At 40.8% G+C, this 21,393-nt stretch overlaps 1 protein-coding gene and 1 long non-coding RNA gene across 2 annotated transcripts in view; one reads left to right on the forward strand and one right to left on the reverse strand.

Moving 5' to 3' along the window:
• The window catches only part of LOC117457987 (protein turtle homolog B-like), a 142,819-nt gene that overhangs the window by 80,678 nt on the left and 40,748 nt on the right, over positions 1-21,393 (reverse strand). Inside the window, exon 2 of the mRNA XM_034098219.2 lies at positions 8,505-8,696. Coding sequence (XP_033954110.1) covers positions 8,505-8,696 — 192 coding nt within the window. The remainder of the gene's footprint in view (positions 1-8,504; positions 8,697-21,393) is intronic.
• LOC117457989 (uncharacterized) lies at positions 17,598-21,392 on the forward strand. Its single transcript, XR_004553393.2, has 4 exons — positions 17,598-17,681; positions 20,351-20,461; positions 21,047-21,171; positions 21,276-21,392. It is a non-coding gene; the product is annotated as an uncharacterized lncRNA (long non-coding RNA).

Raw genomic sequence — 21,393 nt, forward strand, 5'->3', positions numbered from 1 at the left:
TCTCAAAACCAGTCTAATGTATGTCATTGATATCTATGAACTGCTGTCTTTAACATGAATCCAATCCAGCTGATTGACAACAGTCTGAACAGTTTTGTTCTTCATTATTTTCAGAAGCTGTACAATTTTAAAAAAGTATCATCTTTGTGATCATGATATTGAAACCATGGTATTAAGTGAAGAATGGAAATGCAGTTTTACTCTGATAAAAGCTATTTGATCATGCTAATAACAGAAAGGGGGGATTATTTCAAAAATGCAATGATCAGAGGAAAGTTAAATAGAAAAGCAGGAAAGGGCATAATCCCTCTCGCATCCCCAGCAAACATCACAAAGATAATCTGAGGGGGAAAGAGCTGCTGCCTCCAAAGGAAATGTCATCTTAATAAAGCTGTCTACAGTTAGTTAGTAAATGCATTACAGTCTACACTGAACACCACTGATCAAACAAAGCTCTGTCAAGAATGTGGTGGTATAATGTCTAAACTACTACATAGAGAAAGAAGAAATAGGAATTGCAAAAGTCATCCAATGTGATCCATGAATACAGATGTATGAATATCATGTTTTAAGCATTCTCATTTGTTGCTATGGTGGCCCTGAAGGACAAATCACAACAGCATTTCAGAAAACAAGAAATTGCAGAAGAAACAAAAGCATAGGAGAAAATATACTATAATATAATATATGACATTCAAAACTTGAACGATACTGTAGGTATTGGACAATAAATGGTGTGTCAGTCAGTCCAAACAAACAGAAAAGCTACTTTTGAGCACAGACCAGCCCACACTTCCATGAACAGGAACACTACAAAGATCAAGCAAGGGCCTAGCAAATTTGGCAAAAAATGCCATGAAGTCCTAAAAAACAGAAATGACATCACATTTGACCACTTTCGGTTCCCACGTCCAAAATCAAGGTTTTTTTTACGTGTTTGTGGAAAAAAGCCTAAAATAAAGTCTGTGGTTAACACAAGCTGAAGAGATGTTCTTGTTTTGTTGGAAGACATAAAATATGTCAGTAAAACCCCCCTAGTGAATGTCTGAAGCTTCTTTGCATCATAACAACGGCGATGGCTAGTGGTGTAGTACTCGAGACCGGTCTTGGTCCACTTTTTAACGGTCTTGATCTTGTCTCGGTCCTATAGGTCTCGAGATTTTATGTCGAGACCGTTCTTATTATACATCCATGGTCGAGACCACAGCTGTTGTAAAACGCCCTGTTTAAAAAATTCAACCAATAACGTGACCTCACGTGACTCTGATTCTTTGCCCTCATGCGCCGCAATGTTTGTAAACACGGCACTGGTCTATACCGACTGCTGCCCCCTCATCTCTCCCCGTTCACACACACTCAAACGCTCTTGCAGTGAAGATGTTTGCGAAATTCATCAATCATTAAATGTGGCTACACTAGCTACACAAATTGGCGTGTGTGTGTGTGTGTGTGTGTGTGTGTGTGTGTGTGTGTGTGTGTGTGTGTGTGTGTGTGTGTGTGTGTGTGTGTGTGTGTGTGTGTGTGTGTGTGTGTGTGTTAATCGTGTAGTGTTGGATTCACAGTAGTCTGGTTACGGTCTTGATTCGGTCTTGCCCTGCCTTGGTCTTGGTCTTGACTCGATCTCGACCTCTTAAAGTCTTGGTCTTGTCTTGCTACTCTCCGGTCTCGGTAATGTCTTGGGTCTCGGATAAGGTGGTCTCGACTACAACACCAGCGATGGCTGACAAGTGTCTAAAAAAATTACTAAACGTCATCACACCGAATGTTAGCCATTTCAGCTTAGCGGTGAAGTGAGGTGAAGTCATGCAACTATGATGTAGTTTTATAGCCTAACATTAGCTTTTTACTTCTGGCTATTGCATTTACGCTTAAAAAAATCACAACGTTTTGATCACGTGTCAGAATAATTCTTCTGAACAAAACCGGTAAGTATCATAAACGTGTGTTTGCCACAGAGCTTATTTTCTGCAATATACCAAAATCCAATAGGGATATCCAATAGCTTTTTGTAGAGAGAGCCCTTGATGCTATAACTGTAGTGACGTACTTCCAATATGTCATCATTGCTGATGATGATTGAAGATTAATATGAAAGCAGATCTTGGTTGGAGATATCAGCTGTAGTAATGAGGGTCACTATTTCCAATGTACTGATGGTGAGGGGAGTAACATGCTAATAGCCTAGTTCCTGAATATGATGTCACGCACTCACTGGATATCAGCCAGCCAACACAGAGGAAGACTCACAGTCCCTTTAACTCAAACCGTCTGATGCTTTGAGTACAAACTGCCAAAAAACACAGCTCTAAACTGCAGCTTGTCCTGTGGTGAATAGACTTGGCACGGTCCTCTGTGTTAGGCAAGGCAAGGCAAGGCCAGGCAAGGCCAGGCAAGGCCAGGCCAGGCCAGGCCAGGCCAGGCAAGGCAAGGCAAGGCAAGTTTATTTATATAGCACTTTTCAACACAAGGAAATTCAAAGTGCTTTACAAAAAATGAAAGACATTAAGAAAATGGCATTTAAAATCAGTCATTAAAAAGAAAAGCTAATAAAATAAACATTAAAAGAAAAAATACATGGATAAAAGTTACAGTGCAGTCTAAGATGTGAATAGTTCAATTAAAAGCAGCGACAAAAAGAAAAGTCTTCAGCCTGGATTTAAAAGTAGTCAGAGTTGCAGCGGACCTGCAGGTTTCTGGGAGTTTGTTCCAGATATTTGGAGCATAATAACTGAACGCTGCTTCTCCATGTTTAGTTCTGACTCTAGGGACAGAAAGCAAACCCGTCCCAGAAGACCTGAGAGATCTGGATGGTTCATAATTTAGCAGGAGGTCAGAAATTTATTTTGGGCCTAAACCATTCAGTGCTTTATAAACCAGCAGCAGTATTTTGAAATCTATTCTTTGACACACAGGAAGCCAGTGTAAAGACTTCAGAACAGGAGTGATGTGATCCACTTTCTTAGTGTTAGTGAAGACTCGAGCAGCGGCGTTCTGAATCAGCTGTGGCTTCCTACTAGATTTTTTAGTGAGACCTGTAAAGACACCATTACAGTAGTCGAGTCTACTGAAGATAAAAGCATGGACAAGTTTTTCCAAATCCTGCTGTGACATTAGTCTTTTAATCCTAGATATGTTCTTTAGGTGATAGTAGGCTGATTTAGTAACTGTTTTAATGTGACTGTTGAAACTCAGGTCAGAGTCCATGACTACACCTAGATTTCTGGCTTTATCTGTTGTTTTGAACATTGCAGACTGAAGCTCAGCGCTAACTTTTATACGTTCTGCCTTGGCTCCAAAAACCATTACCTCAGTTTTATCTTTGTTTAATTGGAGAAAGTTCTGACACATCCAGTTCAATGCACTTATTCATTGTTTGAATTGGAGCATAGTCTCCTGGTGAAATTGTTACGTAAATGTGTGTGTCATCCGCATAGCTATGGTAACTTATTTTGTTGTTTTTCATTATCTGAGCCAGTGGTAGCATGTAGATGTTAAAGAGAAGAGGCCCCAAGATGGAGCCTTGAGGAACCCCACATGTCATATCTGTCAACTCAGATGTGTATTTACCTATAGAAACAAAGTTGTTTCTGTCCTTTAAGTAGGATTCAAACCAATTTAGAACTGTTTCCAAAAGTCCCACCCAGTTTTCCAGTCGGTCTAGTAATATGCTGTGGTCAACAGTGTCAAACACAGCACTGAGATCTAATAATACTAACACTGAAGTTCTGCCACTGTCTGTGTTTAAGTGGATGTCATTAAAGACCTTTACAAGAGCAGTCTCAGTGCTGTGGTTTGGACGAAAGCCTGACTGGAACACATCCAAACAGTTATTTAAATGCAAGAAATTACTCAACTGTTGAAAAACAACTTTTTCAATAATTTTACCTAGAAATGGCAGGTTTGATAACCTCAATTAATAAGTAATTGTTCATTACTGAAGCATCTCGATTATTCTTTTTTAAGAGCGGTTTAATTACTGCAGTTTTCAGGGCCTGTGGAAAAATACCTGAGTGAAGAGATTTGTTTACTATATGAAGTAGATCTGAGGCCATGCAAGGCAAAACATCTTTGAAACATCCTGTTGGAATAATATCAAGGCAGCAGGAGGAGGATTTCAGAAGTTGTATAATGTCCTCTAGGTTTTTATCATTAATCTGATGGAATTGTGTCATGGTGCTTGAATTGTTATTAGGTGGACACAGAGACAACACATTTGCTGTTCCTGATGCAGAGGCACTGACTGCTTGTCTGATTTTCTAAATTTTGTCAGTGAAAAAGGAGGCAAAATCATTGCACGCCCTGGTGGATAGAAATTCAGAGGCTACTGACACTGGGGGGTTAGTTAGTCTGTCGACGTTAGCAAACAAGGCACGTGCGTTATTTTTGTTTTTAGTAATGATGTCAGAGAAGAACGATTGTCGTGCGTTTTTCAATTCCAAATTATAAAGGCCAAGTCTCTCTTTATAGATTTCAAAGTGAATCTGGAGATTTGTTTTTCGCCACCTGCTTTTCGACTTTCTCTTTTTTCTGTTTTCACGGTCATGGCCTTTCTCCATGGAGATATTTTCTTGCCAGACACTTCCTTTACCTTAGTTGGAGCAATGGCATCTATAACATTTTGAATTTTTGAATTAAAATGATCTACAAGCTCATTTACTGAGATGTTAGCAGGGGCAAGTGTGGAAGAAAAATTCTGAGTAAACATTTCCCTAGTATTTTCAGTTAAATATCGCTTTGTGGTTACCTCTTTTTGAACATTTTTGTGAACAGAAATAGAGCTCTCAAAGAACACACAGGAATGATCAGAGAGTGCAACATCAGTCACCACAACCTTAGAGATATGTTGTTAGGCAGTGTTTGGTTAAACACTGATTAACCTACCAGCCCACTGCCTCCACCCACATAACGCCTTCTAATTTATAAGATTTAAACCTATTACGTTAATTTTGCATATCAGTGACTGCTTTCATTTAATAAGAAAACTACGTTTTTTAAATATTAAGGAACAAGCAAAAAAATACTAAGAAAGCGGATTCTACAATTATAAAGTTAAAGACTGTGCCGACATGGGTTGCCGTTTAAAAGCCAAAGAATCAGTTCTTCTCCTCACCACTATTCCTTAAAGGTCACATGACATTTCTACTGATCATAATTCCATCGTTGAGGTCTACTAGAATAGATTTACATTGTTCAATGTTCCAAAATCACATTGGGTTTCTCATACAGCATCTATGTATAGTATGTGTATTCACTCTGTCCTACACGCCTTGTTGGAGCTCCTGCCCCCCCTATGAGCCCAGTGTGCTCTGATTGGTCAGCTCGCCCACTCTGTTCTGATGAGTCCACCACCGTTACAGCGGAACATCAGTGATTATGTGTTACAATGGCGTTTGTTAGCAACCAGAAAATGACACCAGTAATGACAAACAGATGAGAATGCTGCGTGGGGTCTGGGTGCCGTGTTGGCGGGACGTTGCGCGGCTCGCTGCTGTGAGGAGCGGACAGTGTGAGCTATATTACTGGTGTCGTTTCCTGGTTGCTGCGTGGGGTCTGCGAGACAGCGAGACATTGCGGAACTTAGCCTGAACTCAGCATGAGTTTCGCGAAATCAGCGGAGCAGCAGCTGAGAAAAGATAAGGCTGAGTGAGTGTGTGTGTGTGTGAGGAGCTCCACGGATGGGTCCATTTGGACCTGGGTATGGTCACGTCGCGCTCTGGGGCAGCATAGACAGGTCTTTTCTGTGTTAGAGTTTTACTCGCTACAGGGTGTACTTTGAGGGTTTGTGACTCTGCAGACCGTTTACATGCAGAAAGAGCTACATAACACACAAGGGGACGGGTAATATCCAGAAAAGCATGACATGGGACCTTTAACCTGAGTTAAAAACGTTATGGGGTTGAGATAGGTTTGTAGGAGAATTGATCAGGAATCAAGATAAAAATTGTGGTGTGGTGAATCTGATTCCACTTACACTGAGCAACGTTTTGAGGATGCACCAGCAGTTATTGATATAAAGATGGACTACTAAAAGCAATGAGTGCAATATATGGATACATCTGTTAGGCCTACACACAATGTTGAACCATCACCCAAATCTGACTTTATCAGATCTTTCTACAGTTATTAGAGTAACTTTCATAGTTTGCCTTTTAGTTTAAGTTTTGAAAGTTCAAAACATATAAGCACTTTGGCAAGATATGGAAAATGCTGAATAATTGACACATCTGTATTTCTCGGTCATGATCGGTTGTTTCTGTGAACGGCCTAATGGAGTGTCACCTTACATGTTCAATGTTTGGTTGTGGGACAGCAGTATCTCCAGTCTTTCCATGAAGGAATGTCAGATGTGAACTAACCTAAAGGAGTTTATAAAGGAACCATTTAAGCTCCTTCCTTTCATGTAGAGAATTCAAACAGCTGTTATCATGGCTGACAATTTGAAACTTCTGGGTCATTTGACTCCGTTAGGAACCTTTCTGAGAGAAAGATATTATACAAAGACTATTCAAACGCAAACTGTTTTAAAAAACAACCCCAAAACTTAAGCCTAAGCTTTTGATGTTTACTAACAGAAAACATGATTTATATAGAGCTGTACAAAGAGGCAGAGGACTGATGGATGTTTTACTTCACTCACCCTAGATGAGGAGGAGAAGCAGGAGAATGAGGGGGAACAATGAATTAGACATCAACCACATTCTTTGAAAATGTTAACAAAGACTTTGTTGCTCCGTCAAGTTCAAAAGCATAATTATATATGTAGCCAGCACAAATCCACTATGAATTATGAACAAATATTCATGTATTACAGAAAAAAAGAGACTTGTGTTCTGTTGACACAATTAGCATTTAACAAGTAATTCATTAATAATTGCCACGAGGACACAGCGTTAATACTTTAAAAAAAATAAAGACATATTTAAAGATTCCCTCCGGGCAAAAAATATACAAATACAATGCTTTGAATATTAAGTATGTATGATAATAACTAATAAATATCATTATTTCTAGGCATTCACACACAACCTCACAAACACTTTGCCTTTATGCAAATCATCAGTGCCACGATGAAAACTGTGGCCTCCATAAGAAGGGGACATTGTTGAGGACTGACCAACACAGTGAGCTATACTGTATAGCTGCTAGTCCCAGCTAAAAACAGAAGCTATGAATATGCTAATAAGTTCCTGTCTCCATTTCCCTGAAAAGGCCTTCATGTGAAATGATGAATAATGAATGCTGGTGTATACAAGTCTGGCCTAAATCTTCTGTCAGAAAGATTGCAGCAATCCAGGGGGTGTAGATATCCAAACTTTAATTGTTCACAGGAGTTATGGTGTTACAGGATGTTCGTTTGTTATGCTGTGGTTATAGTTTCATAAACGCACAACGTGGAACACACAACGACCCGTTCACTTGCTGGTTAGGGTTAGGGTTAACTCTAACCCTAACCCTAACCGGTCTCGCGCTGCGCGTGACTAAAGACGTTGCAGTGTGAGGGGTGCGTCCGGTAACTATCTCTGGACTGCCTGGGGGGCGTCCCAAAGCAGGGAAGTTTGCACACTTCATGTGCACTGTTACCCAGTGGTGTAAAGTAACCAAGTAATACTTAGTTAGCTGCACCTTTACCAGCTTTAATGATCAATCATTATAAAACATATCATATATATTATTCTGAAATGAACCAATCAGCACAATGACTACTTTTACTTTTGGTACTCAAGTATATTTCGATGCTAATACTTTTCTACTTTTACTTGAGTAACATTTTAAATTCAGGACTTTTACTGTAACAGAGTATTCCTGCAGTCTACTTACTTGTACTTCTCCCACCTCGGCACTTACCACATAACACACTTGTAAATTGAATGCTGGACTACAATTAGATTCAAACATCCCTAAATCCTGCCGTTTGGTCAAGGAGATACAACTGAGTTTTCAGTTGAGCAAATCAATGTAAATAGAAACCTCTGCACATCCATCATTCAGCATAAACACCTCAGTGAAGTACCAACAAGCAAAACACATTATTATCTGGCGGGGCAGATTAAATTCCCTGTGAAACAGAACTTTGGCTTCTGCCCTGTGACGCAATGAAACATAATATTTGAGCAGTGTACAATTCAAGAGGGATTTAAATCTGGTGCGCTTGTGGGGGGGCTCAATGCAGAGTCACAGAGGACAGTGACATACACACCTCCATTGTTGCTAAGAATTGCAGATAGATGGATGTCTTCTATCATTGGTTGAAATTGGTTGGTACTAGCTTACCTAAGCACATGTAATATTGTGTTTGCAAGAAAAAACAATGTCTGCATATATAAAACAAGTTCACCGTAAAATGGAGGATATCTGAAAGGGTTGAAAAGGGATTTTTTTATTTCTTCCACAGTAGACTTCAAAGAGCTACAGATAGCAGCTAAATCACTGTCAAATAAGTGGCAATGTTTTTTCATATCAAGCCACCGATTGCAGTTTTGATGCAACTGCCTTCACCATCTTACCGGCGTATTCCGGGTCCACATGAGGAGGGTAGAAGCGAAAGTTGATGAAGAAGGGGATGGGCATTCCATACTTGAACCATTCCACCACGTAGGGCTGGCCGTTCAGGGGGTGGGACACGTCGCATCCCAGGATGACGTTCTCTCCTGCACGTGACGTCACAAACTGGGGCTCCTCTCTCACTCCTTGGGCACCTGGGGGGGAACAGCCACAGGTTAGCGTGGTCAACAAAGGGAAATCGAACCGTATCAAAATGACAAACGACCAATACTTTTAAGTATTTGATTAATGTATCATATTTTTACTACGGCCTGTAAACGCTAACGCGTTACCTCAAGCTATTCACCTGGAAGGGTTATCGCAAATTAATCACATTACCAAGTGTCACCCCAACTTTCTCCGATAATTCCAGCCTGGATGTTTGTCATGAATTGCATGGCAGTGGAAAGACAAAGAAAGCATACAACCTGGTACAAGTGTAACGGCACACCTGATCCTTAACAGATGTTCTGCTCTAGTTCTTTAAGCGTAATGGAAACAGAGGAAAGGCATGATCCAGTTTCTAGAAGTGTTCAGGAGTGTGAGATAGCAGACAGGGACACCACTGTAGGAACAGAGGATGCTCGCAGTATGATAGCGGCAGAGATAATACTATATGTCCTGTGTAGCACACACCACACAGAAGGTGATCACTGCTCGGGTCTGTCGATGATTTAGCTACATTTGGGGAAATTGGCAGATTTCAAGTAAATAATCCAGAAATTGTCGAAATGTATGATAGATGAAAGAATAAAGTAGATCTGATTCCTCGGACCAGTTTCCGATGCATTTCTATGTTAATAATAGTATTATAAACTTGTTAAATCATTATTGTGATTAACACCACTATTTTTGCTGATAAGCACACATTGTCCAACAACAACACACACAGTAACAAATGCATGCTTTGTTTAAGTATAAGTAATACTTTGACACTATAAGACAATATGTTTATTCACTTTTAAGTATGATAACTTCTCATCTAACTCTCTTCCATTGGGGTGTTTAAAAAAATGCATCAGGTGCACTTGCCAGAATTCTAGCATGTCAGGCAGGGGGGTGTAAGCACATGTTCCCCTCAAGCTTCATTCTTGCTTGAGCCAGTGTTGACAGTCTATTTCTCACTTCCTCAGGCTATCAAGACATCAATCGATTGAAGGTAAACACGGTAGGAGTGGTTAACAGATTCCATTAGTTTCAAGAGAAATGCCACCGTGCACACGAGATGGCTAAGATTACAAATAGCATGAGGGTGTTTGTAAAAGCATGAGACTAACGCAGGATGAGAGCGATAACACAAACATGTGCTCAGATACGTGTTCCATCACTCAGGACCAGTGACAGGTCCAATACAGAGCCAAGGACACGGGGCTGGGGAGAGAAAGATTAACGGCACCTGCAGACACAGGAATGGATTTATCTCCACATAGTCATCTAATTCGTCTGACAGAATGTGGGAGGACAAAAACATAAAATAGGAATGTGACAGTAATGATGACCTGATGTCCAATAATAGTTGGACCTTTAACCTTTTTACAAAAAGGATTCACTCTGTTAGCTCAGTAGTGTGTCTGTGAAGCCACATCGATCCCCGGCTAATTACAACGTAGCCCGGCTTTATAAGTGGAAACCCGGCATGGTAGCATTTTAGCGATTGAGCTAATCACATGTACTCAATGCACGTCCCTCTGTGGCTGTAAGGAAGACAGGCAGCTAATTACTCCTGCACACAGACGATGGCCAGCATTTCCTCTAATTACGGAGAGTAAACAGTGTAAGGCATTGTGCACCAGAACCCAACAGGACTGTCTCTGTAACATCTGCAAATGAATTAGACATGGGCGTATTATTCGTAGTGTGGTATATTATGTAGCAAAGTATAGCATGAGACGACTAAGGCTTCTCTAAATGATTGGTTCCTGGTTCATTGCACTTACATTATGTATATGTATTGTAAGTCGCTTAGGTTAAAAGCAGTGGTGTAGTGGCCGTTGGATGCGGGGGATCGCCGTCCCCCCACTTATTTGGAGCGAATTCACCTTATCCACCAAATGCTGGTTACTAGCACTCTTATGTAACATGTATGGAGTAGATTACATCATTGAGAGGCTGTGTATCAGAGGAAGCCTGTGTATTTGTGATCTGATGTTCATACTTGCTCTCATGCTTGACGACAGAGCCAGATAATAACTGTGCTTTTCCCAGTGGTGAGCCCCCCCTCACTCCCCCACCTCCTCACACACACACAGCTCAAGCCACGCTACGTGTTGATTGGCTGATGGTGACATCATGGCAGAAAAACAGGCCCCTAGGAAGGTATGACTTCACTGTTTACAACCGAGAGGGAGCTAGAGAGGAGAGAAGAGGGGAGCAGCTGACAGCCCCCCCCCCCCCCCCCATCAGGGTTCAGCTCATTTACAATCAAAGACCCAGTGGAGCGCACCATCACAAGGTGTAACCACTGAGACACACACACACACACACACACACACACACACACACACACACACACACACACACACACACACACACACACACACACACACACACACACACACACACACACACACACACACACACACACACACACAAAAGTACCAAGAGTGTAAGCAAGGTGGGAGAAGGAAAGGGAGGGTGTGTTTGCTGAGTATTTGTGATTGTTACCAGGAGGACTGTAGCACTTGTTGGGTAATCATGCTTTGAAGCTGCCATCGGCCTACAAATGCTTTTGTGTTGCAATATTAGTTAAATCTGTGGGAGACTCCACAAGGGAGCAACATGTGCAAAGTTACATTTGGTTTTTTTAAGGGCTGGCATTGAGAACAATGTATAGGAAGATTTTTTTCCAATTTACAGATCCCCAGAGGTAGATTTCCATCCAAATGTAGTGCATATTTAACAGAATCACCAGAAAATGTGAATTTTCTTTTGATGATTTATTCCAAAATTGCAAGTCAAACCTCGAACAAACAAAAAACATGTAGAAAATATTTAGAAAAATGTGTATTTATGATGGATTCATGCATTTGAGTGAAGCTACATTTCCTATCAGCCCACTTGTTTCATGCACTCTGCTGCTGATAGGGAATTATTCATATGACCCTTAGTTTGACTTTTAAGCATTTTAGCTTTCACCTCTCCTCTCACTCTCTCTTTGGCAGGCAAAGGGCCTGGAGAGAGCCGTTACTACCAGTGTGATGTGATAAGGCAGGCTTGGGCTTCAACAGCTGTGTCTTATAGACATGACCATAAAACAACCTCTTCTTCAGACAACAAAAGGACAAGTTGAGCCTGCCAGGTACAGGACTTACAACATCTTAGCATAATGTTGATTATGCTATTAGGAGTGGTATCAGGGACAGGTGTGGTTAGATGCTGTATCTACTGGGTCCCAGCTATTTTGTTTGTCAATTCTCCGGCCGATTCTTCCAATAAATCTTCAGTGTATGACATCCAAACGAAGCTCTCTGTTGTGTCCTGTCAAAAGTGTTGAGTTCAGTCATGTTTCATGTTTTTGTTTAGTCATTTTTTGTCTCGTCTCCCACTTCCTGTTTCATTTTGGTACACACATATTTGCGATATTTCAGCAAACGTGAGCCAATGTGTTTTTTTGTTTTTGTTTTTTGAAGTAATTGTTGGGCCACCAGGGCGTTTATTGTGGTGACAATGTTGAAAGGGCATGACATGCGACAAATGGTCCCATGCCTCAGTATATGGGCCGCCAGCTCTACCAAGCAAGCTATATGGAAACCCGCGATAATATGTCTACGATTTGACTATACGGTTATTATACTAACTGTTAATTGATGTCATTAAGTATACACAAAAGCTGTTCATGGTTTTCAAAAAACTATTTTCTCTTATTCACATATTTTTTTCACAAATGTTGGCTAGCATTGTACAAAGGATTGAAGCCCAACTAGTTTGTGGGGTTGAGTTTTGTAGGTAAGATACAGAGAGCAAAGAAGAACTGTCTGCTTAAGGCTTGCATTCATTAAGTTCTTCCTCTCTGAAAGTAGCAAAAGTTTTATTTCATCCCTGCTCACAACACCCACACATTAGTGTAATGTGGAGCTGGTGTAGGAGGACACGGCGGTGTCTGTCTCTGTCTCTCTCTTCTGGGGGTGACGTCACGTTGTGTCACGTGACTTGAATTTTGAATTGAGCCGTCCCTTATATACTAAGTAGTCCAAATAGTCCAAAAATCAGCTCCTAAGTTCTAACCCTATCGTCTATTCCTTGACCTCTGAGTGAAACGTCACGGGGTTAAGGGATAGTGGATAGGAGAATTCAAAAGGATTTAGGAGAAGAGACTGCGGTACTTTAGAGAATCCGACTGCACTTTCACTATCCAACGTGTTTATGATGCGCCAGCGGACGTCCTGAATGTGCGTCTGCTGCTGCTGTGGGGAAACTATGGAAACCACAGTTTTCTATACAGCGGACTACAACATGGATGTATAATAAGAACGAGGGACTACTGTGAACTCATCAAAGTTGGAATTGAAATAAAAAAGGAAAGTGAAACTTATGCTCGTCACCCTCTCCCTCCGGTCCACATTTATACAAATGATCCCAATACGTATGATTGTATGAACTATGAACTATGAAAAGATCTTAAAATAAATACAAATGTATTTATTATAAACGTTAGTCCTTAACATCCATCACTGTGTATATCACCATTCAAACATCTTTTAAAAGTTGAACAAACTCCACACAGCTCAGTAAAGACTGTGAAATGTTGACTTTATTTGATCATTTCAGTAAAAACTAAATTCATATTTCTCTTGTTGATTATAATACTGATGAACGTTCAAAACAAAGCACTTTGGCAACTTACCACATACGTTTTAAAAAGCTTAATAAGCACCGTAACTTTCATGATATCATTTCTCCGTCATAATCGGTTGTTTCCGTGAGCGGCCGACTGTTGTGTGACGGCAAATGCCGCGGCCGCAAGGCATTGTGGGGCACTAGCAAGACGGCGATCGCAATTGCGCAGGTCTGCGTCGGTCTCGCTCATCTCAAACAAGCCTAATATCTCTTTACGTGAAGGTCGCTACACACCAACCTGAGACCAAAGAACGCGCACCGAAGGCGTCCCGACTTTTACGTCCGCTAAGAAGAAGAGCCGGCTCATTTTACTACAGTTTACCACGGAGCCTCAGTTTCGTCGCTGCGAGGCTCCGGCGCTCGCAGTTCACGCGCGGGCTCCACCGCTCATCGCGTCCAAATCGTGCACGTTGTTGTCCTGTGGCAGGCACTGTGGGTCCAAGATACGAAAAGGCCGATGTCGGGGAAACGATCTTCAATACTCAGAAAATAATCCCACCAGGCTCCTTTGCCCCTCCAACAGAGGTATGTCCTTGTCTTTTTTACTTTTCGTCATTAAAACCGATAAAAACTATTTTTTTGCTGAATAAGGCTGTCAAATGACGGAAACACTGTGCCACACTACACTGCACTTCTAAAGTCCTGTGTGATTTACGACTTATATTTGACTCCATGTCCTTGGGTTTCAAAGATAAACTGTTGCTGACAGTATAACTGCGGATATATGACGGGGTGATTTTATGTGACAGAACAAACCTGACAGAAAACTGCACTTCTATAATTATTAAAGCTGACAAACGATCCATGCATGAAAACTTAGAGAGATGCAATGAATAAACAAAACAAGTATGAAACATTACCACGAATAAAACACACTCTAGTACTGTTTCAGCTGAGACTGTGTGTTGGCACTTAAAACGCTGAATATACTGTCTCAGCTGGTCCCCTGGCTCAGTCCTGACGCTGTCTACAGACAACTATCCGCTCTGCTAAGTGCCAACAAAAATGAAAAATAAATGAGATTTTTACACAATACAACATGAATAATTGATCACTGTAGCAAGGTACATTATCATACAGCCAATTATTCTTGTACATGCACTTTTAAAATTCCTCTGTCTTATTCCAAAGTTGAACTCGGAGGAGGAGAAAATAAAACAGCAGCCTATTGCAATTAGCGGAGACATAAATAAATATGCTAGCCACCCAGTGAGCTAAAAGTATGTAAGATGAATTGGGCACAAATAATGAAACATTTTCTTATGGCTACATTCTCACTTCACGTGTGCTTTATATGTCAGTGCTCAACATGAGACAGAAGAGGTCCGGCTGTTTGCAGCAGGATCTCCTTGATAAGATTTCTGTTTTGTAGTTCACAGAGAATGTGTACTTTTTCTTACAGTTGTGTCTAAATGTGCGTACTTCTGTACATAGATCTCCTGTTTATAAATGGATGCAAAAAAGTATGGCAAAATTGTAAACTTTAATGGTCAAGAAGTGCGGAATGCTGGACACTTCTCCAACTCAGCTATTGCTATTTTGGCAGCAAAAGTGGCGCAACCAGCAGCAATTGCAGTTAGACCAGTGAGCACAGTGCTATTCAAAGAAAATGTACTAAAACTAATATATGTGGGATTAACTGTTTAATAAATGTACCACAAAACTGGTGTTGAGAAGAAGCCACCATTCATTGTATAGGAATTGAGCAGTCTGTGATGATTTTGTGAACGATTGTTGCTCGTTAGCTAGTTACCAGCAACGTTTGTGACTTCTCCCCCACACACTCCCCTGCCTGAAACACCTCCACAGGACAACTGTGTTTACTTCCATAAGTTAATGATATCACCATAGACTCACGCTTGGATTGGTTAGCGCTCCAACACATTGTACGTGATAAGGGGGGGGGACATCTCTAAACGGTCGACCAATCACAACAGAGACGGCCAGCTAACCAATTAGAGCAGACTGGGCTCTGGTTTCAGACAGAGGGTGAAAAGAGGTGCTGCAGCACAGGCAGTATGATAAAAATAGAGAGCTTTTCGAACACTAAAGCATGGAGACATGTCACAGTCGAGGCACAGAATACTAATATGAGCAAGAATGTCCTTGTAACAAAACAAACAATGGCGGTGGTGTTAAAGCTAAACTAAGATGTATTTCAATTGTTTGAACATCACCAAGCCATCCACTTATTCTTGTTTCACCAGATTCTAATATCCAGTCCTTACACTACACTCTAAAAAACAGTGGGTTATTTCATTTACCCAACCATTTGGTTATGAAATGTTTAACCCATTCTGGGTTATTAATATGGTATTGGGTTATTTTTGTGCAACCCAAGTGCTGGGTCAAAATATGTTTGTCTACCCAACCATTTGGTTATGAAATGTTTAACTCATTCTGGGTTATGTATATGGTATTGGGTATTGGTTTGCATGAATCGCAACAATTTCACATGTATTAGATTCATTCATGTTGAGATAAACTGAGACAAAGGGGACTTCCAGACTGCCATTGTTTGATTTTGACCGCGATCTGGCGGGAAAGGTTTTCCCCTGCATCCTGTGTGCACTCGCGATATTTGGGCATAACCGTAAACTTAACCATCATCATCGCGAGAGAAGATCATTGAGACAAGAAAGACCGTTGGGGAAAGTTGGAGGAGGTAAGCAGAAAACATTGTCATCTAACTGTGAATCTGTTAATAAATGTCATCAACTGCTAGTCCATGAGCGATATTGTGGTAACGTTGATAGTTAATTTGTTATTTAGTGTTCTTTTTTATCTCACTTAAAAAGCCGAATGAGCCGACGAACATGCTAAAGCTAACGTAGTTAACTAGCTAGTCTGTGTAACTGCCAGTTAGAGAGATGGTTCAAATGTAGGATATCAGGATTGAAAACTAAATGACGGTAGCATTACCAAGTTAAACGGAAAGTGTGCTACCCCAGGCGCTTATATGTCAGTAATATCAGCCCCTTTTACAAAAGGAATGTTGCGCCGTTATTCGGCTGCGTCACGTAAATTAGCTGCCAAGCTAGCTGCCATGCGGAGCTGACTGCCACTGTGGTTTTCGCTCTGCAGTTAATGTTACGTGACGGATGCCGCTCTGCTCTGTAGCCCCCTCCACGAGTAAGGTTTCCACGGCAGGTATTATGTATGCTAGCAGCAACACACAGAGTTAACACAATTATACAAACATGGGTTAATTATTGGAGGTAACGGAGTTATTTATTTTGTTAAAGTTTCAGCTACAATAAAACAACCATGGTGCTGTTTCTTTTGATGTGAAATATTATTTATATATTTTAAATAAAAGAAATGTAATTCTGTTTACAGTTCTGTCATCACATTATGTAATGTCATTTGTTAATTCAGTTTTAAAGCTTAGCACTTAAGGCTGGATCCATGTCTTTTAAATTGAAGAACTCTGTTGAATTGGTTTGGATATGACTAAGTAATTCGTCAACTTCTGTCTGATAAGGGGACTGATAAGGTTTGGTGTAAAAAAGAAAAGCAGGTTCTCTGTAACTTAACTTTCACTTTCATTGGTCTCTCTCAATTTTTCACAGCAATTTGTGACTGCAAAAGTTCCTGTGGCTGCTGTCCGTAGTTGGTTAACTAATCTTGCTCTATTGTGGGTTGACCTGTTTCTAGCAGTCACAAAAGTGTATCACTCTATATAAAAATAAAGGCTTTGATATAACCATAAGTCTGCAGATAAAATACAATGCTAATAACCATAGTAAGTGGGGCTCATGTGTGCTAAATACAACAGGTAATACAAATAAATGAATAGGAGAAGCAGACATGTGTCAGTTTTAGTAGCCTCATCAGCAGTGAGGTTGAAGTCAAGCAAATGTACATTTTATGTTTTGTTTTAATTAAGCTCTTTATGTGTTTTTTTGTCTCAGATCAATGGACGATTTTGTGTGTGACACATTGACACAGTGGCAGTTGACAGACCTTATTGATAGATTTAAAGGTAAGAACATGTTTTTGTTTACGTTCACAGCAAGCAGATCGTCTGTATAGCTAGGTAAAGGAATTATTTGAAATGGCATTGACTGCATTGTATTTTATGTTACTGAAAATGCATTTTTATTCCAATAGCTTCCATGTAATTAGCCTCTTATTTTTTGCTGTTCTCCATGGTTTAAATATGTCCTTGTATTTTGTTTTTTTGTCTTTCAGACGAGGGAATTGACGAGGAGAGTTTTCTTCTTTTAGACGAGGGGATCATCAGCCAATTGATTCCAAAAGCTGGCCCCAGGCTTAAGTTCCTCAAAAAATGTAGAGGACTTGTAAGTATAGTTAGATCACTGCAGATGTGAGATGCTACACCCCTCCCCCACACACGCATATTAATTCTGAGGATTTGTTCAAATTTGTGAGCAGATGGCATATATTTGCTTTAAATGCAAAAGGCAAATTCCAGGGGATGCCAAGACTCTTTCAACATTTACGTGCAGTACATCATGTAAACCATTCATCAACATATTTCCAATGTAGTGAAACTGGTTGTGGTAGAACATTTTCTTTTATAAGGTCTTATAGAAGACACCTATTAAAGGAGCATGAAAACCAAAGTGATACTCCCGATGATCCCCTTGAAGGTCCAGCCCAGCCTGTTGACATACAGCTTGCTGAAAATGAGCCTGTACAGGGAGTTGAGGATGAATGGGATGAACTAGGGCAAGATGACATGACCAACCGGGTAGCCCTTTTTTTAGCTCATCTGAGGTCTAAACCTTCTTTGACATTCTCTAACTTAAACTTTATGGTTCAACACACCTCTAATTTAATTGGTGATATTGTGGGCAAACTAGAATCAAAGACTATGTCTTTATTTCGTCATTTTGGTCTTGATCAAAGCCCAGAGGTAGAAGAGCTTGGGCTGGAGTTCTTGGAATTAGCCGAGCCTTTCAAAGGACTTGATACAGATTATAAACAGATGCAGTATTTTGCTAAATCAGGAAACGTCATTCAGCCAGTTGAGGAGATTTTCACTGGGGGGGCATGCTTTGTTCAGCAAAGGGCCTCTGCCACTGGCACTGTGCGACAAGTCTCAGTTCGTGATTCATATCAGCGTATTCCGCTGCAGCGCCTTCTAACCAAGCTACTTGAAATTCCTGGGGTTTTACAGGCCATGCAAGAATGGCAGCAGAGAGAGAGTGATGCTCTTCAAGATTTATTTGATGGGCAGTTTTGTAAAACGCATCCACTGTTATTAAAAGAGGTTTCGATCCCACTTATGATTTACCAAGATGATTGTGAGACAGTCAATCCGCTTGGGTCTAAGACTGGGGTTCACAAGTTAGGATTTATATATTTCACCCTAAAGAGCTTGCCACCAGACCTGCTATCAAGTTTGCAGTCACACTTCCTTTTAGCAGTGTACAAATCCGATGACGCTAAGACCTATGGCCTTGATGCAGTGCTGCACCCTATTGTGGAAGAGATCAGGTGTCTTGAGAGGGATGGCATCACTGTTGATACCCTCAACTTTCAAGGTGTTGTAAGGTTTACAGTGGTCCAGGTAGTGGGAGACAATTTGGGCGTGAATGCCATGCTTGGCTATATTGAAAGCTTCTCTGGAAATTATATGTGTCGGTTTTGCAGAATACATAAGGATGCCCGGAGGTCTCAGACGCTGGCAGATCCTGCACTATTGCGTGATGTCAATAGTCATGAGGCAGATTTGCGTACAGCCGACCGCTCCCAGACAGGCCTGAATAGAGACAGTGTCTTGAATGACTTGTCTTTCTATCATGTAACCGACAACATAGCACCTGACATCATGCATGATATACTGGAAGGCGTAGGGCCATATGAAGTCAAGCTTGTGTTAACTACTTCGCTGATTGAGCAGAAAACATCTAACACTTGACAAACTAAACTACAGAATCACAAGCTTTGACTACGGCTTTTGTGATAAGGGTAACAAACCTTCTGTAATTAGTAAGGATGATCTAAAAAAGGTTAAAGGCGCCATGCATCAATCAGCAGCTCAAATGTGGTGCCTACTTAGGTTGCTGCCGACAATGATAGGTGACCTGGTCCCCATGCATTGCAAGGAATGGAAACTTCTCCTACTGTTACTGTTATGTATGGAGTTCATCTTCTCTCCTTCTCTTACTGTTGAAGCAACACTGTACTTAGCTAAAATCCTTGAAGAGCATCACTCTCTCTTCCTGGAGCTCTATCCTCTTCACTATTTGCTGCCAAAACACCACTTCATGCTCCATTACCCAAGAGCCATTCAAAAGCTCGGACCCTTGACTCAGTTTTGGGCTATGAGATTCGAAGCGAAACACAACTTTTTTAAATGGGTTAGCCATGTAACATGCAATTTCCGAAACATTTGCAAAACCATGGCCTTTCGCCATCAGATAGCGCAGTGCTATAATTTGCTGTGTGGAACTGTGTTGAGCCACAATACAGAAGTTGGTCCAGGGCACACTACCTTTCTGGCCAACATTGAGGGAGTTAAAGACATCGAAAGTGGTCTAACAGGCATTCCCCTTTTCAGTGAATTGTATGAACCAGCTTCGGTTACCTTTAAGGGAACTGCATATCGAGCAGGCATGACTGTATTCCTGTCTTATGACCCAGATGGAGAGCCCCAATTTGGTCTCATAAAGTCCATTTTAGTACTAGACCAAACATCACACACACCAACAATAAAACTTGTTGTACAGAAGTGGGAAACACAATGGTTTGATAGGCATTTATTTGCATACAGTGTGATTCCCACTCAAGTTTTGGCAGCTGTTGATGTGAGAGAGCTGCTTGATCACCATCCTCTACATGCAGTGAAGTCGTTCAGCGAGACTGATGACAGTTTATACATTTCACTGCGCTATAGACTTTTTTAGAAAATCAGTTTACTGCCACCAGTACAGTAGTATGACACTTTGTAAATAGCATTTTGACTCGACAAGTCCATTTTTTCCCTGCCATATTTGTTTAGTGGTTAGCTATAAATGCTGCTTAAAAGGTGCCTTTGGACTACAGGGATGATCATGCGATGGAGTACTGGGATGTTTCTGTAAATACTGGGATGGATGTGATAAATTGTACAGTAAGTATTTTTTGTTTAATCTGTCTACATATCTTTGCTGTTGGGCAGAAACCTTGTGTCTCCATATTTAAACTATGTTTTTTATATTTCTAAATGTACTAATTCGTCATAGTGTTGTACAAAAGTAGTACAAATAGATCTACAAGCTCCCAACGTCAAGAGCTTGTCGATTGGCTATTTCACAATTTTAAAATGTTAAAAATTATAAACGGAACAATTTTGGACATACACGGTTTCCACCCGACGGTGACGGGTAGTCACTGTCAGTTAAGAAGTTACATGTTTGTTTTATATCTTTTTCAATTTGCCGTAGATCTGCATGGTCCAAACTTGTCGCATTTTTCATTCACTCGGGTGAAGGGTTTCTGAGTGGTTTTGTGTCTCTTAGGGGTCAATATAAACCATACTTTACACAGGTCTCTGAATTTATCAAAACTTTGGCGTGGTGCATATCTTTCACACAATGCATACTGTGTGCAGTCTACTGAGTCTGCTGGTGTGGTACACTGATTTACATTACTGATGCTCATCCGGAAATTCTAGGTGGCTGTCACTGTTTGTTACATTAACCTGGGTTCTGTTTAGATTGAACCTGCTGTGCCACCTACAAGTCCTGATGTCCAACCAACTGCCACAACTCCACGGAGTACCAAACGGCACCTGTCGTACCAGCGATGATACCTCAAACACTACATATAATTCCACAATTTGTAAGCTCCACTTTTTAAGACTTGGGTTTCACTTTTTTCTTTAATCAACACTAAAGAGTAATAAACGATATCTGTGATGTTGTCCCTTCTTGCAATTTTCTCAGGATATCCGCCAGATTCTCACAGGCTCAACTGAAGGCAAGCTGATCCTGGGGAGCCTTGATGAGGATGTGATCATCCCTTCGCAAAGAAAGTGCCTTGTCCGTATTTTGGTATCTCACC

The sequence above is a fragment of the Pseudochaenichthys georgianus genome, chromosome 14 (genome assembly GCF_902827115.2).
Source record: "Pseudochaenichthys georgianus chromosome 14, fPseGeo1.2, whole genome shotgun sequence".
In the NCBI taxonomy this organism is placed as follows: Eukaryota; Metazoa; Chordata; class Actinopteri; order Perciformes; family Channichthyidae; genus Pseudochaenichthys; species Pseudochaenichthys georgianus.